A 17,399-nucleotide genomic window follows, 5' to 3' on the forward strand; every position below is an offset into this window, starting at 1 on the left:
CAATGGCAAACAATTTATATACTTGGAAATAGGCTTTCCAAAATACAAAGAGAAATATTCTTTATGTGGTAAGAGAATAATTCTCTTTGAAATCCATTAGTACACTGATAGATGAAACTGAATAGAGAAGAAGAGAAAGTTGACATAATCCATTGTATGTGTGCTGTAAAAATTACAAAATGTTTTCATTTTCGGCAATAAATTTAGAAAAAATAAAATTACAAAAAAAAGGTAACCATTTTTTGGAGAGTAGTGTTTCTGAACATTGGCTGAACATAAACTGCCTGGGAACTTTTTTAAATGCTGAAATTTGGTCCCTATTCTCAACAGATTATAGCTTAAGTATCAGGGAGTGAGTTCTGGTACTGTCAGTTTAAAAAAAAATTCTACAGGTTATTTATTTATTTATTTATTTATTTATTTATTTATTTATTTTTGTAGGGGATGCCAGTTGTGGAGCTTGATCTCAGTGCTTAGGCACTATCTCTGATCTCAAGGCTAGCACTCTACCACTTGAGCCATAGCTTCACTTTCAGCTTTTAGGGGGCAGTTCATTGAAGATAATGGGCTTGCTTGCCTGAACTGTCTTCAAAACAAGATCCTCAAATCTCAGCCTTCTGAATAGCTAGTATTATAGGCATACGCCTGGCTTCCTACAGATGACTTTAATGTGAAACTAAGATTGGAACTCAAAATACTTTTTTCTCTTCCTAACCCAATAGAAGTACTTTATTGCATAATTTAACTACAGCAGATTGGTTTTATAATCTGGCAACTTGTTTCTTTAGCTGGACAGCACTTAGATCTTTTTCCTCATCCTGCTGATCCATCCCTTTTTCAGAAGCATAGATACTATGCCCAAATTTTCTGGCACACTGGCACGCATGTGTGTGTGTGCGCGTGTGTGTGCGTGTGTGTGTGTGTGTGTTGGAGATTGTGAAACCTAGTCCTCACCATATATGTGGGGGTAAGCACTCTACACCACTGATTTACACATCCAATCCAGCTATTCTTGTTTTTAAACTGTTATGGTTTGCCAAATTAAAGCAGCTGCATTTGAAATAGATTCAATATTATTTCCTTCAAGGATTATAACTCATCCTTCTGGGCAACAACTGGTCTCATGTAAACCCTTCATATAAATTTTTTTTTTTTTTTTTTTTATTATCAATTGAACATAATTTTTTTTTTTTTTACAAGGTGCTGTGCAAAGAGGGTGCAGTTACATAGTAGGGCATTGTGTACATTTCTTGTGATATCTTACAACCTGTTTTCCCATCCCTTGACTAGGTCAGGTAGACCCATATGCAGTATACAATGTATCAAGCACATATACAGTGTTCACAGACTTGGTCTCTACTGTCTCTCCATCTCCCTTTGTTAACAGTCATATATCAGGGAGATCATGCCCCTTTGTTTTCTGTGTTCTAGGCTTGTCTCACTCAACATTATTTGTTCGAGTTCTGACCATTTCCCTGCAAATAACAATATTTCACCATTCCTAATCGCTATGTAGTATTCCATTGTGTATAAGTACCATATTTTTTGGATCCATTCATCTGTGGAGGGGCATCTGGGTTGTTTCCAAATTTTGGCTATTGTGAATTGTGCTGCGATAAACATGGAAGTACAAATGTCCTTTTGATATCTTGGGTTTTGCTGTTTAGGATAGATGCCTAGGAGTGGTATGGCTGGGTCATAGGGTAGGTCTATATTGAGCTTTTTGAGAAACCTCCATACTGTTCTCCAAAGTGGCTGTACTAATTTGCACTCCCACCAACAATGGAGAAGGGTTCCTCTTTCCCCACAGCCCCTCCAGCATTTGTTGTTTCCTGAGTTCAGAGTATAGGCCGTTCTAACTGGGGTGAGGTGGTATCTCAGGGTTGTTTTTATTTGCATTTCCTTTACTAGCAGGGATGTTGAGCATTTCCTCATGTGTTTCTTTGCCATTTTTATATCTTCTCTTGTGAAGTCTCTCTTTAGCTCTTTTGCCCATTTCCTAATAGGTTTATTGGGCTTGGAGGGGCTTAGTTTTTTGAGTTCTCTGTAGATGACAGATATCAGGCCTTTGTCTGTTGCTGTGCTGGTAAATATCCTTTCCCATATCGTTGGCTGTCTTTCTATTTTGGTGGCTATGACCTTAGCTGTGCAGAAACTTTTTAATTTGTAGTAGTCCCATTTGTTGAGTCTTTCCCCTATTTGTTGTGCGCCTGGGACTCTATTCAGGAAGTTCCTTCCTGTGCCTATAAGTTCTAGTGTCTTTCCTACTCTGTCCTTCAGTAGTTTCAAGGATTCAGGTCTGATGTTGAGGTCCTTGATCCATTTTGAGTTGATCTTGGTGCATGGTGATAGGCTTGGGTCTACTTTGAGTTTTCTGCATATGGCTGCCCAGTTCTCCCAGCACCAGTAGTTGAAGAGGCTATGTTTATTCCATTGTATGTCTTTAGCTCCTTTGTCGAATATCAGTTGGCTGTAAGAGTGCGGTTTTATTTCTGGGTCTTCAATTCTAATCCACTGGTCTTCCGATCTGTTTTTATACCAATACCATGCTGTTTTTGTTATGATGGCCTTGTAGTAGAGCTTGAAGTCTGGTATGGTGATACCTCCTGCACTATGTTTTTTGAAAAGGCTTCTTTTAATATTGGTACAAAGGGAAAATTCGCAGATACCTCTGACAGGAGAAATGTGGAAGGGAGAGGAGCTGGCACTCAGTGCAGGTAGGGAACTTGACCATAGACAGGACATGGGCGTTCAGTTGACATAGCAGGAGAAGGGCAAAGAAAGTATTGGGAAGATGGATGGTAGGTTTGGCTCTGGCTGTGTGTGCAAGCTCTCTTCTGAATAGTGCTGCTTTCCTCATGAATATAAGGGTGGACTTCTGCTGGGAGCTGGGGATAGGGAATAAGTGGTGTTGGGGACTTGGGGAAGGGAGTGGTCTAAAAATAATTTCTAGGGAGCTCAGTGTGTGGGTTTCCTAGTAAGCCTCTGTGACAGCCTGGGAGTTGGAGTGGCTGCCTGAGGTGACGGGAGCCCCACAAACTTAGAGCAGGGCAGTCGGCATGCTGGGTAATTAGAGCCCCACTTATCAGAAGCCTAAAATAGATGGGAGGAACTGGGTTTAGGGTTGAGACTTCACCCTGTAGGTATGAAAGGAGGAAAGGGGCAGAGCAATCAAGTGCATGAAATGCAGCGATTACAGTAACAGGCCATAAAAACTCCAAAATGGACAAAAACAGAAAAGTGGGTCAAGTCTCATGTGCTCCAGCAAAACCAGACAGATTTTGCCACTTTCTCATCTCTGAGATGTGTTTTCTGGAACTATTTTATTTTTCCTTCTTGCCCTCTTACCCTTGGCCTACACACACATACTGCATGTCCAGATTCTATCCATCCTTAAAAGATTGGCAGACAGAGGCTGGGGTCCAGTGGCTCATGCGTGTCATCCTAGATACTTAGGAGGCTGGGATCTGAGGAGCGTGGTTCAGAGCCAGCCTGGACAGGAAAGTTCATGAATCTCTTAGCTCCAATTAATTACAACAAAGCTGGAAATGGCACTGTGGCTCTAAGTGATAGAGCACTAGCCTTGAGCACAGAATCTCAGGGGCAGCACCCAGGTCCTGAGTTCAAGCCCCAGGACCCGCTCCAAAAAAACCCCAAGACAAACAGACAAGAGTGCTACCTTTCTGAGGTCCTCCGTCCTCATCCCCAGTGAACTATTTCCTCTTCTCTTTAAACTCTCATAGCGTTTGGCTAATTGCTTGGTGTTATGATATCATGTGTATATTTGAACATTCCTTTTCCACTCATGTTACGGTCAGGGATGATGTCCATCTTAGTCTCAAAATTTAGCCCAGTTACATTTTGCCAAGGTTTGGCAAGTCAAGGAACATGTCAAGTGAGACCATTCCTTTTTCAAAGCCCGTGGGGGAACCAGTGTTTGTGTAGAGATGACTTGTAGCTTTCTGTATTAAATTTGGTATATTTACTAATCAGTGGCAGTCTTGTATCATGGAAAAATATCATTATTTAATTGATCTATCTTGCAGGAACATCTTTCTTTGAAGAAGTATGTTGTTGACATTGTGGTTGAAAGTACAGCTCCAGAATCTTTGAAGGATGGGGAAGAGCGGCAAAAAAACAAAAAAAAGGCCAAAAAGATAAAAGCCCGGATGAATTGCAGGTACCTTAAACATCTGTAAGGATGAAATCTCTCCATGGTAGATGCATTAATGCTAATGTAAGGAGGACAGAAATAGTTTAAGGTTGTTTGCTTCCAGAAAGCCTTGGAAATAACACTGATGAGCCTAATTTATAGCCACTTTCTTTGATTGAGACAGAAAACCGTATCGATCTAAAGCCCTTGTGTTCACCTGTTAAGAGCTCTTCTTATAATTGGATGCCAGAGCTGTGCCAAACTTGTGCCTTCTCCGGCATACAATAGTGTGTTTGAGTATGTGTAAACCAAGCCTATTTTTCTTCCCACCTATTGATTTTTAAATGAAATATCAAAGAAAATCAATAGCAATCAACAAATAGAAGTCTGCTGGCTGTCCTGTCAAAACCCTTGGCTGGGTTTAATCAATTTGGTCGCCTGTCACAACAAGGGAAAGTTCAAGAAATACCTTGAAATAGAAAGTGAGTGGTCAGACCTGTAGTCTGTCATCAGCCTCGAGTGACACATGCAGATCAGACCACCGTGTAGAACATTGCCTCCCAAGGGGCGTCCTTGCCACCCAGGGGCTTCCTGGAGGATGCACACACAGTGCTCCCGTAGTAGGTGGTCTTTGGCCTTACGTGGGGGAGCGTTCTAAGCCTGTCCTTACACTCCTACTTCTTAATATCTCAAAGATGCAGAAGCGTGTCTCATGAAATGGCAAAAACATGCAACTGAACAATGGGGAATGATAACAGTTGTCTCTGTGGTTTCTATGTCCCCATGGTGATCTTGAGGTGTCCGTTGTATCCTGTGAAATCTGTGATCATTTATGCAAGGAATTTTTTTTTTTGCCAGTCCTGGGCCTTGGACTCAGGGCCTGAGCACTGTCCCTGGCTTCTTCCCGCTCAAGGCTAGCACTCTGCCACTTGAGCCACAGCGCCGCTTCTGGCTGTTTTCTGTATATGTGGTGCTGGGGAATCGAACCTAGGGCCTCGTGTATCCGAGGCAGGCACTCTTGCCACTAGGCTATATCCCCAGCCCCTATGCAAGGAATTTTTAAAAAGCTTTCTTGATTTTAGTTTTAGTCTAGTTTTGAGTTTTGTTTTTGTTTGCCAGTAGGGGGTTTGAACTGAGGACCCTGAGCCTGTTCAACTTGCTTGCACATGCCTGAGGCTCTCTCACTTGAACCATGTCTCCAGACTGGCTTTTTACTGGCTAATTGAGATGGAGTCTCATCAACTTTGAACCTCCATCATCCAGGTCTCAACCCTCTGAGTAGCTGGAATTACGGGTGGGAGCCACCAGTACCAGTTTGATTTTAGTCTCTAAATTCACTCCAGGTTTCTGATAATAGTTTGATAGCTTACTTGGGAACATTATTAACCTTCACTCTAGAGTCTCCTAAGGACTTGCTGACCTGGATATTCAAATGCCTTTTTGAACATGTTCTACAAGTTTCTTCTTTACCTACACATTCCTTTGCTGCGCTCATCCAATCCGATGGCTTCAAATAAATTCTTGCTGATGACTACCCATCTTACACTGGAAGTTCACTCATATTCAGTTTGTCCAAAACAAACTTGCTCTCTAAGGTCCCCTCCCCCCAACCTACCTTCATCCCAGTCTTCTGTGTATCAATGAACGAATGCTCTAATCACCTAGACAAGCCTTAAGTCAGCATGATGTCTCCCTTACCTCAATTCATTGCCAATAACGTTTGGCTTGTTTTAAGATGTCTTTAGAACCCGGCTATCTTTCTAATTTAATGTCTTCTTCTAACCCCTAGACTATCTTTTCATCGTCTCTCACTTGAATTGCTATAGTACATTTTTATGAACCTGGTATCCTGGTAACAGATTTGGGTAAGGTAGTACTATAACAACAACAAAAGAAAACTATAGACCAAATTTCCCTTGATGAATGTTGATGTAGAAGTCTTCAGTAGAATACATGCAGTCCATTGAAAAGATAGTTTCATTCCAGATATTCAAGGATGGTTCAATATACTTGGGTCAATAAATATAATACAGTACATGAACAGAATCAAGTACAAAAATAAGATGCAGGGCTGGGGATATAGCCTAGTGGCAAGAGTGCCTGCCTCGGATACACGAGGCCCTAGGTTCGATTCCCCAGCACCACATATACAGAAAACGGCCAGAAGCGGCGCTGTGGCTCAAGTGGCAGAGTGCTAGCCTTGAGCGGGAAGAAGCCAGGGACAGTGCTCAGGCCCTGAGTCCAAGGCCCAGGACTGGCCAAAAAAAAAAAAAAAAATAAGATGCAGAACAAGCCCTTCATGATCAAAGCTTGAAGGAACTAGGGAAAGAAGGATCGTACTTCAGCCTAACAAATGCTGCGTATGTTGAACCTATACCCAGCAGGTACTGAATGGGGGAAACCAAAGTGTTTTCTCTAACATCAGGAACTAGACAAGGGTGTCCGCTCTTGGCTTTCATTCAATATAATCCTTGTATTCTTAGAAACAGCTATATGGAAATATGGAGAAATGAAAAGGATACAGACAGGAGAGGAAGAAGTCCAGCTATCCCTTTATTTTCATGCCCTGGTCCTATATATGGAAGATCCTAAACCCTTTCCTCTAAAACTAGTAGTTCTGATACAGTTCAGCAAAGCAGCAGGACACAAAACATTCAGAAAGGAGCAGCTTTCCCATGGGCCAATCACAAAACATAATCTCATAAACTACCTAGGAGTAAACCAAACTAGAGAAGTAAAATCCTTCTATGGTGAAAACTGAAATGGTAAAGTACGAAAATTAACAAAGACACTAAAATTGGAAAGACCTTATTTTCATGGATCAGCAGAATTAATACTATAAAAACGGTGATATTACTGAAAGTTCCCATCAAAATTCCAGTATCATTCTTCACCAGAATTGGGTGGGGAGGGGAGATCCTAATGTTCATGTGGAAACAAAGAAGATCCCAAATAGGCAAAGTCCTGGAGCTGTAACAGTACCTGATTCCAATACCTGTTTACAGAGTTTAAAGAACAGGCCTAGTGCTGGTAGCTCACTCTTGTAACCCTAGCTTCTCAGGAGGTTGAGATCTGAGGATCAAGGTTCAAAGCCAGTTCAGGCAGGAAAGTCCGTGAGATTCTTAACTCCAGTGACCCACCAGAAAACCAGAAGTGGCACTGTGGCTCAAAGTAGTAAAATACTAGCCTATTTCAAGCCCCACAACTGACCAAAAAAAAGACAAAAGGAACAAATAGCACAACATGTATTCCAGTGGGATATAACAGACGACATAGAAATAAGCCTGTGCAGCTATGATTATCTAATTTTCCATGGAGGTTTCAGAAATACATTGGAGGTAAGACAACTTCCTTAACAAACGTCTCTGAGAAACCTGGATAGCCACATCCAGAATTCTGAAGATAGGCTTTATCTCTCAACCTGTGGAAAAATCAATTGAAAATGGATCAAAGACCTTAATGTAAGAAGCAAAACTTTGCAATTACTACAGTAAAAGATAGGAAAACACTTCTCTAAGTATAGGTATAAGCAATGGCTTTCTAAATTAGGACTGCAGTAACAGGAAATAATAGCAAGAATGACAAATGGGATTGTATCAAATTGAAAAGCTTTTTTACACAGCCAGTAGCGGCAGCTACTCAGGAGACTGGGCTCTGAGGATTGACAGTCAAAGCCAGCCCAGGCAGGAAAGTCTGTGAGAATCTTTATCTCCAATTAACCACCAGAAAACTGGAAGTGGTGCTGTGGTTCAGTGGCCTGGCTTTGAGGCTCTGGGACAGTGCCCAGGCCCCCCAGAATATATAAAGAACTTAGGGATTTAAAGAAATAAAATTTAAACATTAGTTTTCAAGGTTTTTTTTTTTTAACATATATGTATATATTGTATTTTATATAAACCTGATGTCTTTTCTTTGAAGAAATTTGACAGATTTTCAGATTTAATTATGAACAGTCATTTCTAAATAACCATTTTGGATCAAGTCTATAAACTTGGAAGAGTTTTTCTGAGACTGCTGTATATTTTATGAGGACATACGCATTTTATAATCTTTCATAGTAATGTGTAGTAATGTTAGAGAAGAAATTTGAGAAAATGCAGTGTTTAGATAAATGTGCTTAATTTGCTACATTAGCAGCCTGATTTTCTACAGGGAGAGAAAAAATACAGCTACTTCTTTTGTTTTGGGTTTTTGTTTTTTGTTTTTGCCAATCCTGGAGCTTAAACTCAGGGCCTGGGCTGTATCCCTGAGCCTCTTGTGCTCAAGGCTAGTAGTTAGTACTCTACCACTTCCACCTTTTTTTTGAGTAGTTATTGGTGGTAAGAGTCTTACAGACTTTTCTGCCTGTGCTGACTTTGAACCGTGATCCTCAGATCTCAGCCTCCTGAGTAGTTAGGATTATACCGCTGCTGGTGCCCAGCTGATTTGGGTTTTTGTAAAATGGTTTTTTTTAAAGTTAGCTACAAAACAACTAACCGTGATCAAACTTTTTTCTCTTTAGGGCCAAGGAATATGAGAGTTTAATGGAAACAAGAAATTGTGGCTCTGATTCACCTTACAAGGCAAAGTGAGTATCTTCCTCAATAGGCCCTCACCGCTGTGTCAGGGCTTTCTAGCAGGGATTGTAGGGGCCCAAGTGAGGCCAAGGATCTGGCACGAGGTGCAAAATCCAAGGATCAGGAGATCCCTGAAAGAACCCCAAATGGACAGTCAGAGCCTAAGCAGGAAGAGGGAAACAGGCCAAACAAGAAAATAATAGTCAAAGGCAGATTGCTCATTGCTGGAAGGAGGGGTAAAAATATAGCCAGGGAGAAGAGGCAAACTGTGTGATAGTGAATTGGAAGTAAAGTGTTAATTTGTATGTAACTCCAGATACAGACGTGCGTATGTGTATGTAGTGTGATGGGTGCATTTCCTGAGAGTGAGAGCCTAGTAGCAAGACAACATTGAGCACACGGCCTGGGGCCCCTTGAACGAGGTCAGCACTGGGACTCAGGCCCTGGGCACTGTCCCTTACTTTCGGTTTACACTTGTGACACCGCTCCACTTCTGACTTTTTAGTGGTTAGTTGGAGATAAGAGTCTCCTGGACTTTCCTACACCAGCTTGTTTTGAACCACAATCCTCAGCTCTCACCTTCCTGCGTAGCTAGGATTATAGCAGATGCCTATAATCCCATCCCATGTCTTCCTTTCCACAAGAATTGCTGATGGAGGCAATGTATGCTCACTGATTTCCCCATCTTATACAGGGAACAAAAACAAAAGGTTTGATTTTCCTACATTAAAATGGGAAATAAAGGTATAAGCATATTATTTAAAAGTAGAAAGGGAGTAAGTAATTTTAACATATACCCAGTACCTTTCCGAATAGAAATGAAAAAGAAAGATTAACATAATTGTGTCTTCTTTCATACTCAAGAACAGTGAATTTCTGGAGTAGACTAGTTGTCTTTCATACATTTCCAAGGCTTCTAAATGCCCCCTAATAGGGCTGGGAATATGGCCTAGCAGTAGAGTGCTTACCTTGCATGCATGAAGCCCTGGGTTCCATTCCTCAGCACCAGATACACAGAAAAACCCAGAAATGGAGCTGTGGCTCAAGTGGCAGAGTGCTAGCCTTGAGCAAAAAGAAGCCAGGGACAGTGCTCAGGCCCTGAGTCCAAAGCCCAGGACTGGCCAAAGGAAAAAAAGTCCCTTGACACCCACTCTCCCCCAGTGCAATAAAAGCTAGGGCCCTAATAGAGCAACACTTAGCAGTGGGCTAAATTCTAAGAATGAAATACCTGATCTTCTACCATTTTTCACAAAGCCATTTACTGGACAGATACTCCTCATGCTCTAGCCACAAGTTAGGAAGCCTCCCTGTTTCCTTTTCGTGCCAGAAAAATAATCTGCCCCAAGTAGCCCAAGTGACAATTTCTCTGCTAAAAATCCACATTCTCTAAGCAGCTTCTGGTTTTTGTTTTTTTCACTGTAAGGAACAAACACAGCTTTCAGCTTTGACTATGACATCACTCTTATCAATCATTATTTATAGTGTCCATCAAAATGTGATGGTTTAATTTTTGCTGCATGGAGCCGTATTCTTTGCGGTACTTGTGTAGACATAGGGAGTGAGGCAGGTTTAGCTCGCGTTACCAAAGCACCCCCTTGATTTGGCATTCTTCCTTGAAGGTAGGCTCATATGAACCCCAGAGTTGATTTGCCTCAGGGTGAAATAGAAGCCTCTTTTATTCTGTGAATTCAAACAGGCCTTGTGCTTCCCCCAGTCCTCCTGGTTTTCAGAAGAATGAGAGCATTCTGGGTAAGAATAATGCAAGCTCCTGTTGCTATAGCTGCATATTTAGTTACAGTGTGCAGACCATTCAGCCGGAAGCTGAAATAGCTGCTGAACTATATCACACAATGAAGTTTGCTGCCAATGTTCTTCCACTTTTAAGGCCAGTAACTACTATCTGGATGGGACTCGAGCCCATATTTAGTTAAAAGTGAAAAAGAATATGTGGCTATCATTTTATCTTTTATATTTCCCTTTACCTTTTGTTAGATAAAGACCTCCTGTTAATGCATAGGAATGATCATTGGCCATTTGTTGGATATCTGTTTTAATGCTTGGTATTTGAGATTATCTCTGATCTTTAGAAAGCTCTGAAAGCGCACATATATCAATATATCTATATCCCAACTTTTAACAAAAACTGAGATAGAGAAATGACTTCTCCAGGGTTTATACACATGAGGCGTGCTGTGACAAAATGCAGGGCTAGGTAAGCTAAGGTTTTGGTTTTGGAGTCAGTATTCTCTCTTGCACTTACCAAAGTAAATTTCATGTAAGAGTTTAAGTTTAAACTTGGGTTCACTGTTGTTGCTTTGTGTTGTGTGTGTATGATTCCTGGGGCTTGAACTCAGGGCCTGGGTGCTGTCCTTGAGCTCTTTTGCTCAAGGCTAACACTCTTCTACTTGAGTCACAGCTCCACATCCAGCTTTTTGGTGCTTAATTGGAGATAAGAGTCTCAGGAGCTTTTCTGTCTGGGCTGGCCTCAAACCTCAGTTTTCATATCTCAGCCTCCTGAGTAGCTAAGACTCTTAAGTGCAAGCCACTGGTATCTGGCTTGTTGTGTTCACTGGCTTTTGTTTTATTTTGTTTTTGAGCAGCTTTTGCTATTGTACTCTGTGGGAAATATTTAGATTTTTTTGTTTTGTTTTTCTTATTTATTGTCAAAGTGATGTACAGAGAGGTTACAGTTTCTCATACGTTAGTCCTTGGGTATATTTCTTGTACTGTTTGTTTATATTTTTAAAATTTTAGGTAAAATTGTATCCTCGGAAATTTGTTGGTGAATATACCTTTCTTAATTTAGTTGCATCATGTGGCATGACGACCAGGCCTGAGATTGGAGAATCAGAGACGGAGGTCTGAGTGCTTTTGGCAAGTTTGACTTTGGGAAGGTCACCTAACTTCCTGACTGTTAGTTTCTTCATTTTTCACAGAGGGATGGTACTGTCCATGTTACTAAGAAGACTAGACAGGATCAGGTGCATGGAAGTATTTTGTAACCATGGTTACAGATATTGTTAAGATAGAAGAAAAATAGGTAGGCCATTTACTTATTGAGCATCTCTTGAGTGTACTTCTGTGTAAGTAGCATGTAAGGATCAAACAGTGACCAGAAGATAGACAAGGACCCGCTCTCATGTCAGCTTCTACCATACTTCTGCACTAGCCCACATAATCACTTCTAGCCACATTCCTGAGTTATTTAAATGAAGTACAGTTTAAAATTCAGTTCCTTGGCCACATTGTTCTCAATTACTCAGTTGCCACATTTTGGTGGCAGCTCCCATATTGTATTGTGAAGAGAAGGAATGTTTCTATCCTTCTGGAAAATGCCAGGTGAGAAAAATGTCCATAGCACTAGAACAATGGAGTTAGTTAAGTGTTTAATTCACTTGTGATGAGTCAGCTTGGTGAAAGGAACTTGGTGCTAAGAGCTAAGGGATAAGTAGGAAGCTCCCAGGTAATCAAGGATGGAGAAAGCACTTGTGAAAGAGGGGGTGAAGAGCCCTTGGCTAGAGTGTGGAGCTGGAAAAAGAGGCATTGAGGTCTGGAGAGACCTCACGTATTGCAGAGCCTGGTCCAACCGGGAGAGAGGAAGGGCCTTCCTGAGTTGTAATAGGAAAAACAGAGGAGCCTGGGTGAAATGTGGAGAGCTTGCAGATTTTGTGGCAGAATGTGAGGTTGTTCTTGTTCCACTCCTTTCCATTTACTCCAAAATGTATGATTTTACGAAAACAAGAGAGAAAGGAAAGGGAAATGGAGACACAATCTGTGGAGACTGGGACATGGAGTAGACTAAAGAGATGTGATCATACTCATCTTTTTATGGTATGGCTTTTTCTCAGGCTCAGGAATGGAAAAGGCTGGCGGGTGATTTCATGAAGTTGTGTAACTAAATTAAAGCATTCAAGACACTGAGAATGCTGCCTGGTTGATAGTAAGAGTTAAATAAGCATTGGTAACCATGGCTGGGTTTTGCACAGGAGGAGCAAGGATTGCAGCAGTAGACAGGGAATGTGGGCCCCCTTGCTAGAAGATGGTTATAATGGAGTCCTGTGGGATCTGCCAATTTAAAAATTGAATCGAGACAAGGGACAATCCGACTTGGTAAATATCTGGAGGATCATCTAGTAACTGTCTGTCACGACTGCTCGAGTGTAGAAGAGAGGAAAAGACCACGTAGAGAAGTGTGAAAACCCAAAGGTGGGACACTGAGGAATCTTCCCATCCAGGTGACCTGTGGTGTCACTCGGTGAAAGCCAAATACGTACCTTGTTGTCTGAAATGCCGAACTGTATAAGCGGGTCCCAGGGGGTTCCCCATGGCGTGTGTTCACATTGCTTCTGATGTTCAAGGCTGCCTCAGAGAATCAAGTGAGAATAGGAGCACCTGCTTGGGTGCTTGTGCTCCTGTTCTCTGTCAGCAGCCTTTCATCTCCTCCCCATCTCCCAGTCCCCTCTAACTTAGGGATCACACAAAAACTGATGCTCTCAGCCAGTCCTGTGAATGGGGGAGCTGCGGTCTTCTAATTCTGCTTTAGGCCAGAGGAATAGGTTGGTGTTCTTGAATAGAAAAGTAAATATATCCTCAGAGTTACCTGGTTTTCCCCCTTCCAGGTACTCTGTGAAGTAGTTTCAAGTAGACTATTGAAAGTAACTTCCCCTTGAAATGCTTGGGAAAATGAAGTCTGTGTCATCTAAAAATGAAACATATGGTCAGGGAACCAAAAAATAAATAAAATAAAATAAATGAAACATATGGTGTCTAATGTATTAATGTCATTCCTTTTGCGTTGAAGGCTTCAGCGATTAGCCAAAGATCTTCTAAAGCAACTACAAGTTCAAGAGAGTGGCACATGGGCAAATAATAAGGTTTCGGCTTTGGATCGGACCCTGGGCGAGATTGCCAGAATTTTGGAGAAGGAGGTAAGTAAGCAGTGTCTTCAGAACTTGAATCTGTGGTCCTTTCTCACTAGGACAAGATCCAGGCCAACTTTTTTTTTTGCCAGTCCTTGGTCTTGCACTCAGGGCCTGAGACTGTCCCTGGCTTCTTTTTGCTCAAGGCTAGCACTCTGCCACCTGAGCCACTGCACCATTTTGTTTTTTAGTTATTTAAACAAAGTTTTCTTCATAGTTTCTGTTTGTTCCCCCCCCAACAGTTGATTTGATGAGTCACAATTATAAAAAAAAATACACACACACACACATACACACACACTTTATGGTAGAAAATATGAAACTTTGATTTATATGTAGTTCATAAAGTCACAACTAAATTTTTACAAAACACTAAAATTTTCCCATTTCCAACAAAAGATTTAACAGTTTTCTTTAGTAACTTTGAGTCACTGAATATCTCAGTGACAGTTAAAAAAAAATCATTAACAGTGGGGAGCTGGTGGCTCACTCCTGTCATCCGAGCTACTCGGGAGGCTGAGGTCCGAAGACCATGATTTAAAGCCATCTGAGTCAGGAAAGCTCAGGCAGGAATGTCTGGGTAACTTCCAGTTACCCAGCAAAAACTCAGAAGTGGCTCAAGTAGTAGAGCCTCAGTCTTGAGTGGCGAAACAAAGGGACCGTCCCCGGATCCTGACTTCAAGCCCTATTACTGGCACAAACGTGCACACAAACACACATGCACACACACACAAGTCCTTAGTGATTTTGATGATTTTAAGTGTATAAGGAAGAGAGAAAATACCAGCTACTACTATTCTGATCTTTTTAACATGTACCTTTTTCACCTGGTTAATTTTGTCACACATACTTTCTCATGTCTGAAACACTGTATGTGATTCTATTTTTTTTTTTTTTTTGACCAGTCCTGGGGCTTGGACTCAGGACCTGAGCACTGTCCCTGGCTTCTTTTTTTTTGCTCAAGGCTTGCACTCTGCCACTTGAGCCACAGCGCCACTTCTGGGCGTTTTCTGTATATGTGGTGCTGGGGAATTGAACCCAGAGCCTCATGTATACAAGGCAAGCACTCTTGCCACTAGGCCATATCCCCAGCCCCTGAAACGTTGTATGGACATACCACAATTTAAATAACATTGAGGTAGTTTCCTTTTTTCTATTTAATTGTTTTTTTATTTTTGTCTTCTTGGTTTGAAATTTATTACATAACATTTGATGTGTACAAAAATGTATAGTAATGGAAGTAGCATTGAGAATACAGTGTGAATACATTGAGACTAAACAGTGTGAACATGCTCACGTTAAACTCTTGTCGGTGTAGTTGTAGGTCCTGGGCCATCCTCGCTCACCCACCTCCCAGTTCCTCCGATATGTGTGCTCAGCAGAACTCAAGTTGCATTACTTCCTTATTTTCTGAAAATAGTTTTATTTATTTATCTTTGATTTTCTTTTGCCTAATTTGTCTGTTTATGGTTAGGACTTGCATTAGCATACTTCTGTTGTACATAAGAGGGATCCATTGTGACATTTTGTATCCTGATCAACCTTACCCCACTAACACCGCCCCCCTCATCCCACTCTTCCGTTAAATAATTTCTGTAGGTTTCACTGTTCGGTTTTCCTACATGGGAATGACCTGCGTGAGCCATACCTCCTCAGTCACCTTTGTATGGCCCGTCCTGGTGTCCCCTCCCCTAGTGCACCCCTCCCCCCATCAGAGCCGGTTTTCCTTTTGTTGTTCCTTTTTCTTAGTGTGTGTTCATCGCCCGAGCCCATTCAGCTTGGTATTTCAGATGAGCTTACATTGTGTTGTGCGCAGAGTGACTTCTCCCCACGCCATCCCCTCTCCGACCAGCAGCTTCCACTGACATTCCTATGCTGTCTTCATACACCCTTGTTCTTTTGGGGGGAGAGAGTACTGGGGATTGAACTCAAGGCCTTTCACTCATTAGGCAAGCACTCTACCATTTAAGCCACTCTGTCAGCCCCCGCCCGCCCCCTTTTTTTTGGTTGGTCATGGGGCTTGAACTCTGGGCCTGGGTGCTGTCCCTGAGCTCAAGGCTGGTGCTCTACCACTTTGAGCCACAAGACCACTTCCAGTTTTCTGTTGGCTAATTGGAGATAAGAGTTTCACAGACTTACCTGCCCAGGCTGACTCTGAACCACGATCCTCAGATCTCAGCTTCCTGAGTAGCTGGGAGGACGGGTTGTGATCCACTGGCACCCAGTTGCCAGCCCCTCTTTGTGTTGTTTATTTTTGTGATAGGGTCTCATTTTATGCCTGGGCCATCCTGGCCTGCGATCCTCCTGTTAGCGCTTCCCTTCAAAGCTGGAATGACAGGTGCACCCCAGCCATTGCACCCAGCCATTGTGTGTCCCCCCAAGCTTGGATGGTAGGTGCTCTCACCATGGGACCCAGCCATTAGTTGAGATCGAGTCTCCCAAACGTATGCCCAGCTGGCCTCGGACAGCTATTCTGATCCTTACCGCTGCCTCTCTAGACAGCTGGAGTTACAGGCTTGATTCATAGCTATAAATGTGTTCTTAGTAAGACATTACTTAGTTTTGCTTGGTTTTGTGACTAATCAAAATTATTCCACCCCATAAATAAAGCTGTTTTTCATTCATTCTCTCTTCCTCTGACATCAGAATCACAGATTGCTGGGCCCCACTCTGGATTTCTGACTGAGTGGGTTTAAGATGAGTCCAAATGTCTAGGTGTCTGCCTCGTCCCTGTGCTGGTCCATGGCTGCTGGCCCAGGGCATGGATCGCCTCAGGCGCAGGCGGGGCTGCTGGGCTGTGAGGCACACTTAGCCAGGGCATCGATCGCCTCAGGCGGGGCTGCTGGGTTGTGAGGCACACTTAGCCAGGGCATGGATCGCCTCAGGCGGGGCTGCTGGGCTGTGAGGCACACTTAGCCAGGGCATGGATCGGCTCAGGCGGGGCTGCTGGGCTGTGAGGCACACTTAGCCAGGGCATCGATCGCCTCAGGCAGGGCTGCTGGGCTGTGAGGCACACTTAGCCAGGGCATGGATCGCCTCAGGCGGGGCTGCTGGGCTGTGAGGCACACTTAGCCAGGGCATCGATCGCCTCAGGCGGGGCTGCTGGGCTGTGAGGCACACTTAGCCAGGGCATCGATCGCCTCAGGCAGGGGCTGCTGGGTTGTGAGGCACACTTAGCCAGGGCATCGATCGCCTCAGGCGGGGCTGCTGGGCTGTGAGGCACACTTAGCCAGGGCATGGATCGCCTCAGGCGCAGGCGGGGCTGCTGGGCTGTGAGGCACACTTAGCCAGGGCATCGATCGCCTCAGGCGGGGCTGCTGGGTTGTGAGGCACACTTAGCCAGGGCATCGATCGCCTCAGGCAGGGCTGCTGGGCTGTGAGGCACACTTAGCCAGGGCATGGATCGCCTCAGGCGGGGCTGCTGGGCTGTGAGGCACACTTAGCCAGGGCATCGATCGCCTCAGGCGGGGCTGCTGGGCTGTGAGGCACACTTAGCCAGGGCATCGATCGCCTCAGGCGGGGCTGCTGGGCTGTGAGGCACACTTAGCCAGGGCATCGATCGCCTCAGGCGCAGGCGGGGCTGCTGGGCTGTGAGGCACACTTAGCCAGGGCATCGATCGCCTCAGGCGGGGCTGCTGGGCTGTGAGGCACACTTAGCCAGGGCATCGATCGCCTCAGGCGGGGCTGCTGGGCTGTGAGGCACACTTAGCCAGGGCATGGATCGCCTCAGGCAGGGCTGCTGGGCTGTGAGGCACACTTAGCCAGGGCATG

The 17,399-nt window shown here is 43.5% G+C and overlaps 1 protein-coding gene across 3 annotated transcripts in view; it reads left to right on the forward strand.

Moving 5' to 3' along the window:
- Positions 1 to 17,399, forward strand: part of Scaper (S-phase cyclin A associated protein in the ER) — a 178,062-nt gene that overhangs the window by 67,715 nt on the left and 92,948 nt on the right. For 2 of the 3 annotated variants that reach the window (XM_048329994.1, XM_048329996.1), the window contains exons 21-23: positions 4,047 to 4,180; positions 8,655 to 8,720; positions 13,511 to 13,637. In XM_048329994.1, the coding sequence (XP_048185951.1) occupies positions 4,047 to 4,180; positions 8,655 to 8,720; positions 13,511 to 13,637 (327 nt within the window). Of the gene's footprint in view, positions 1 to 4,046; positions 4,196 to 8,654; positions 8,721 to 13,510; positions 13,638 to 17,399 lie in introns of all 3 variants that reach the window. The other variant, XM_048329993.1, reaches the window with a different exon arrangement.

The sequence above is a fragment of the Perognathus longimembris genome, chromosome 20, assembly GCF_023159225.1.
Source record: "Perognathus longimembris pacificus isolate PPM17 chromosome 20, ASM2315922v1, whole genome shotgun sequence".
NCBI lineage: Eukaryota > Metazoa > Chordata > Mammalia > Rodentia > Heteromyidae > Perognathus > Perognathus longimembris.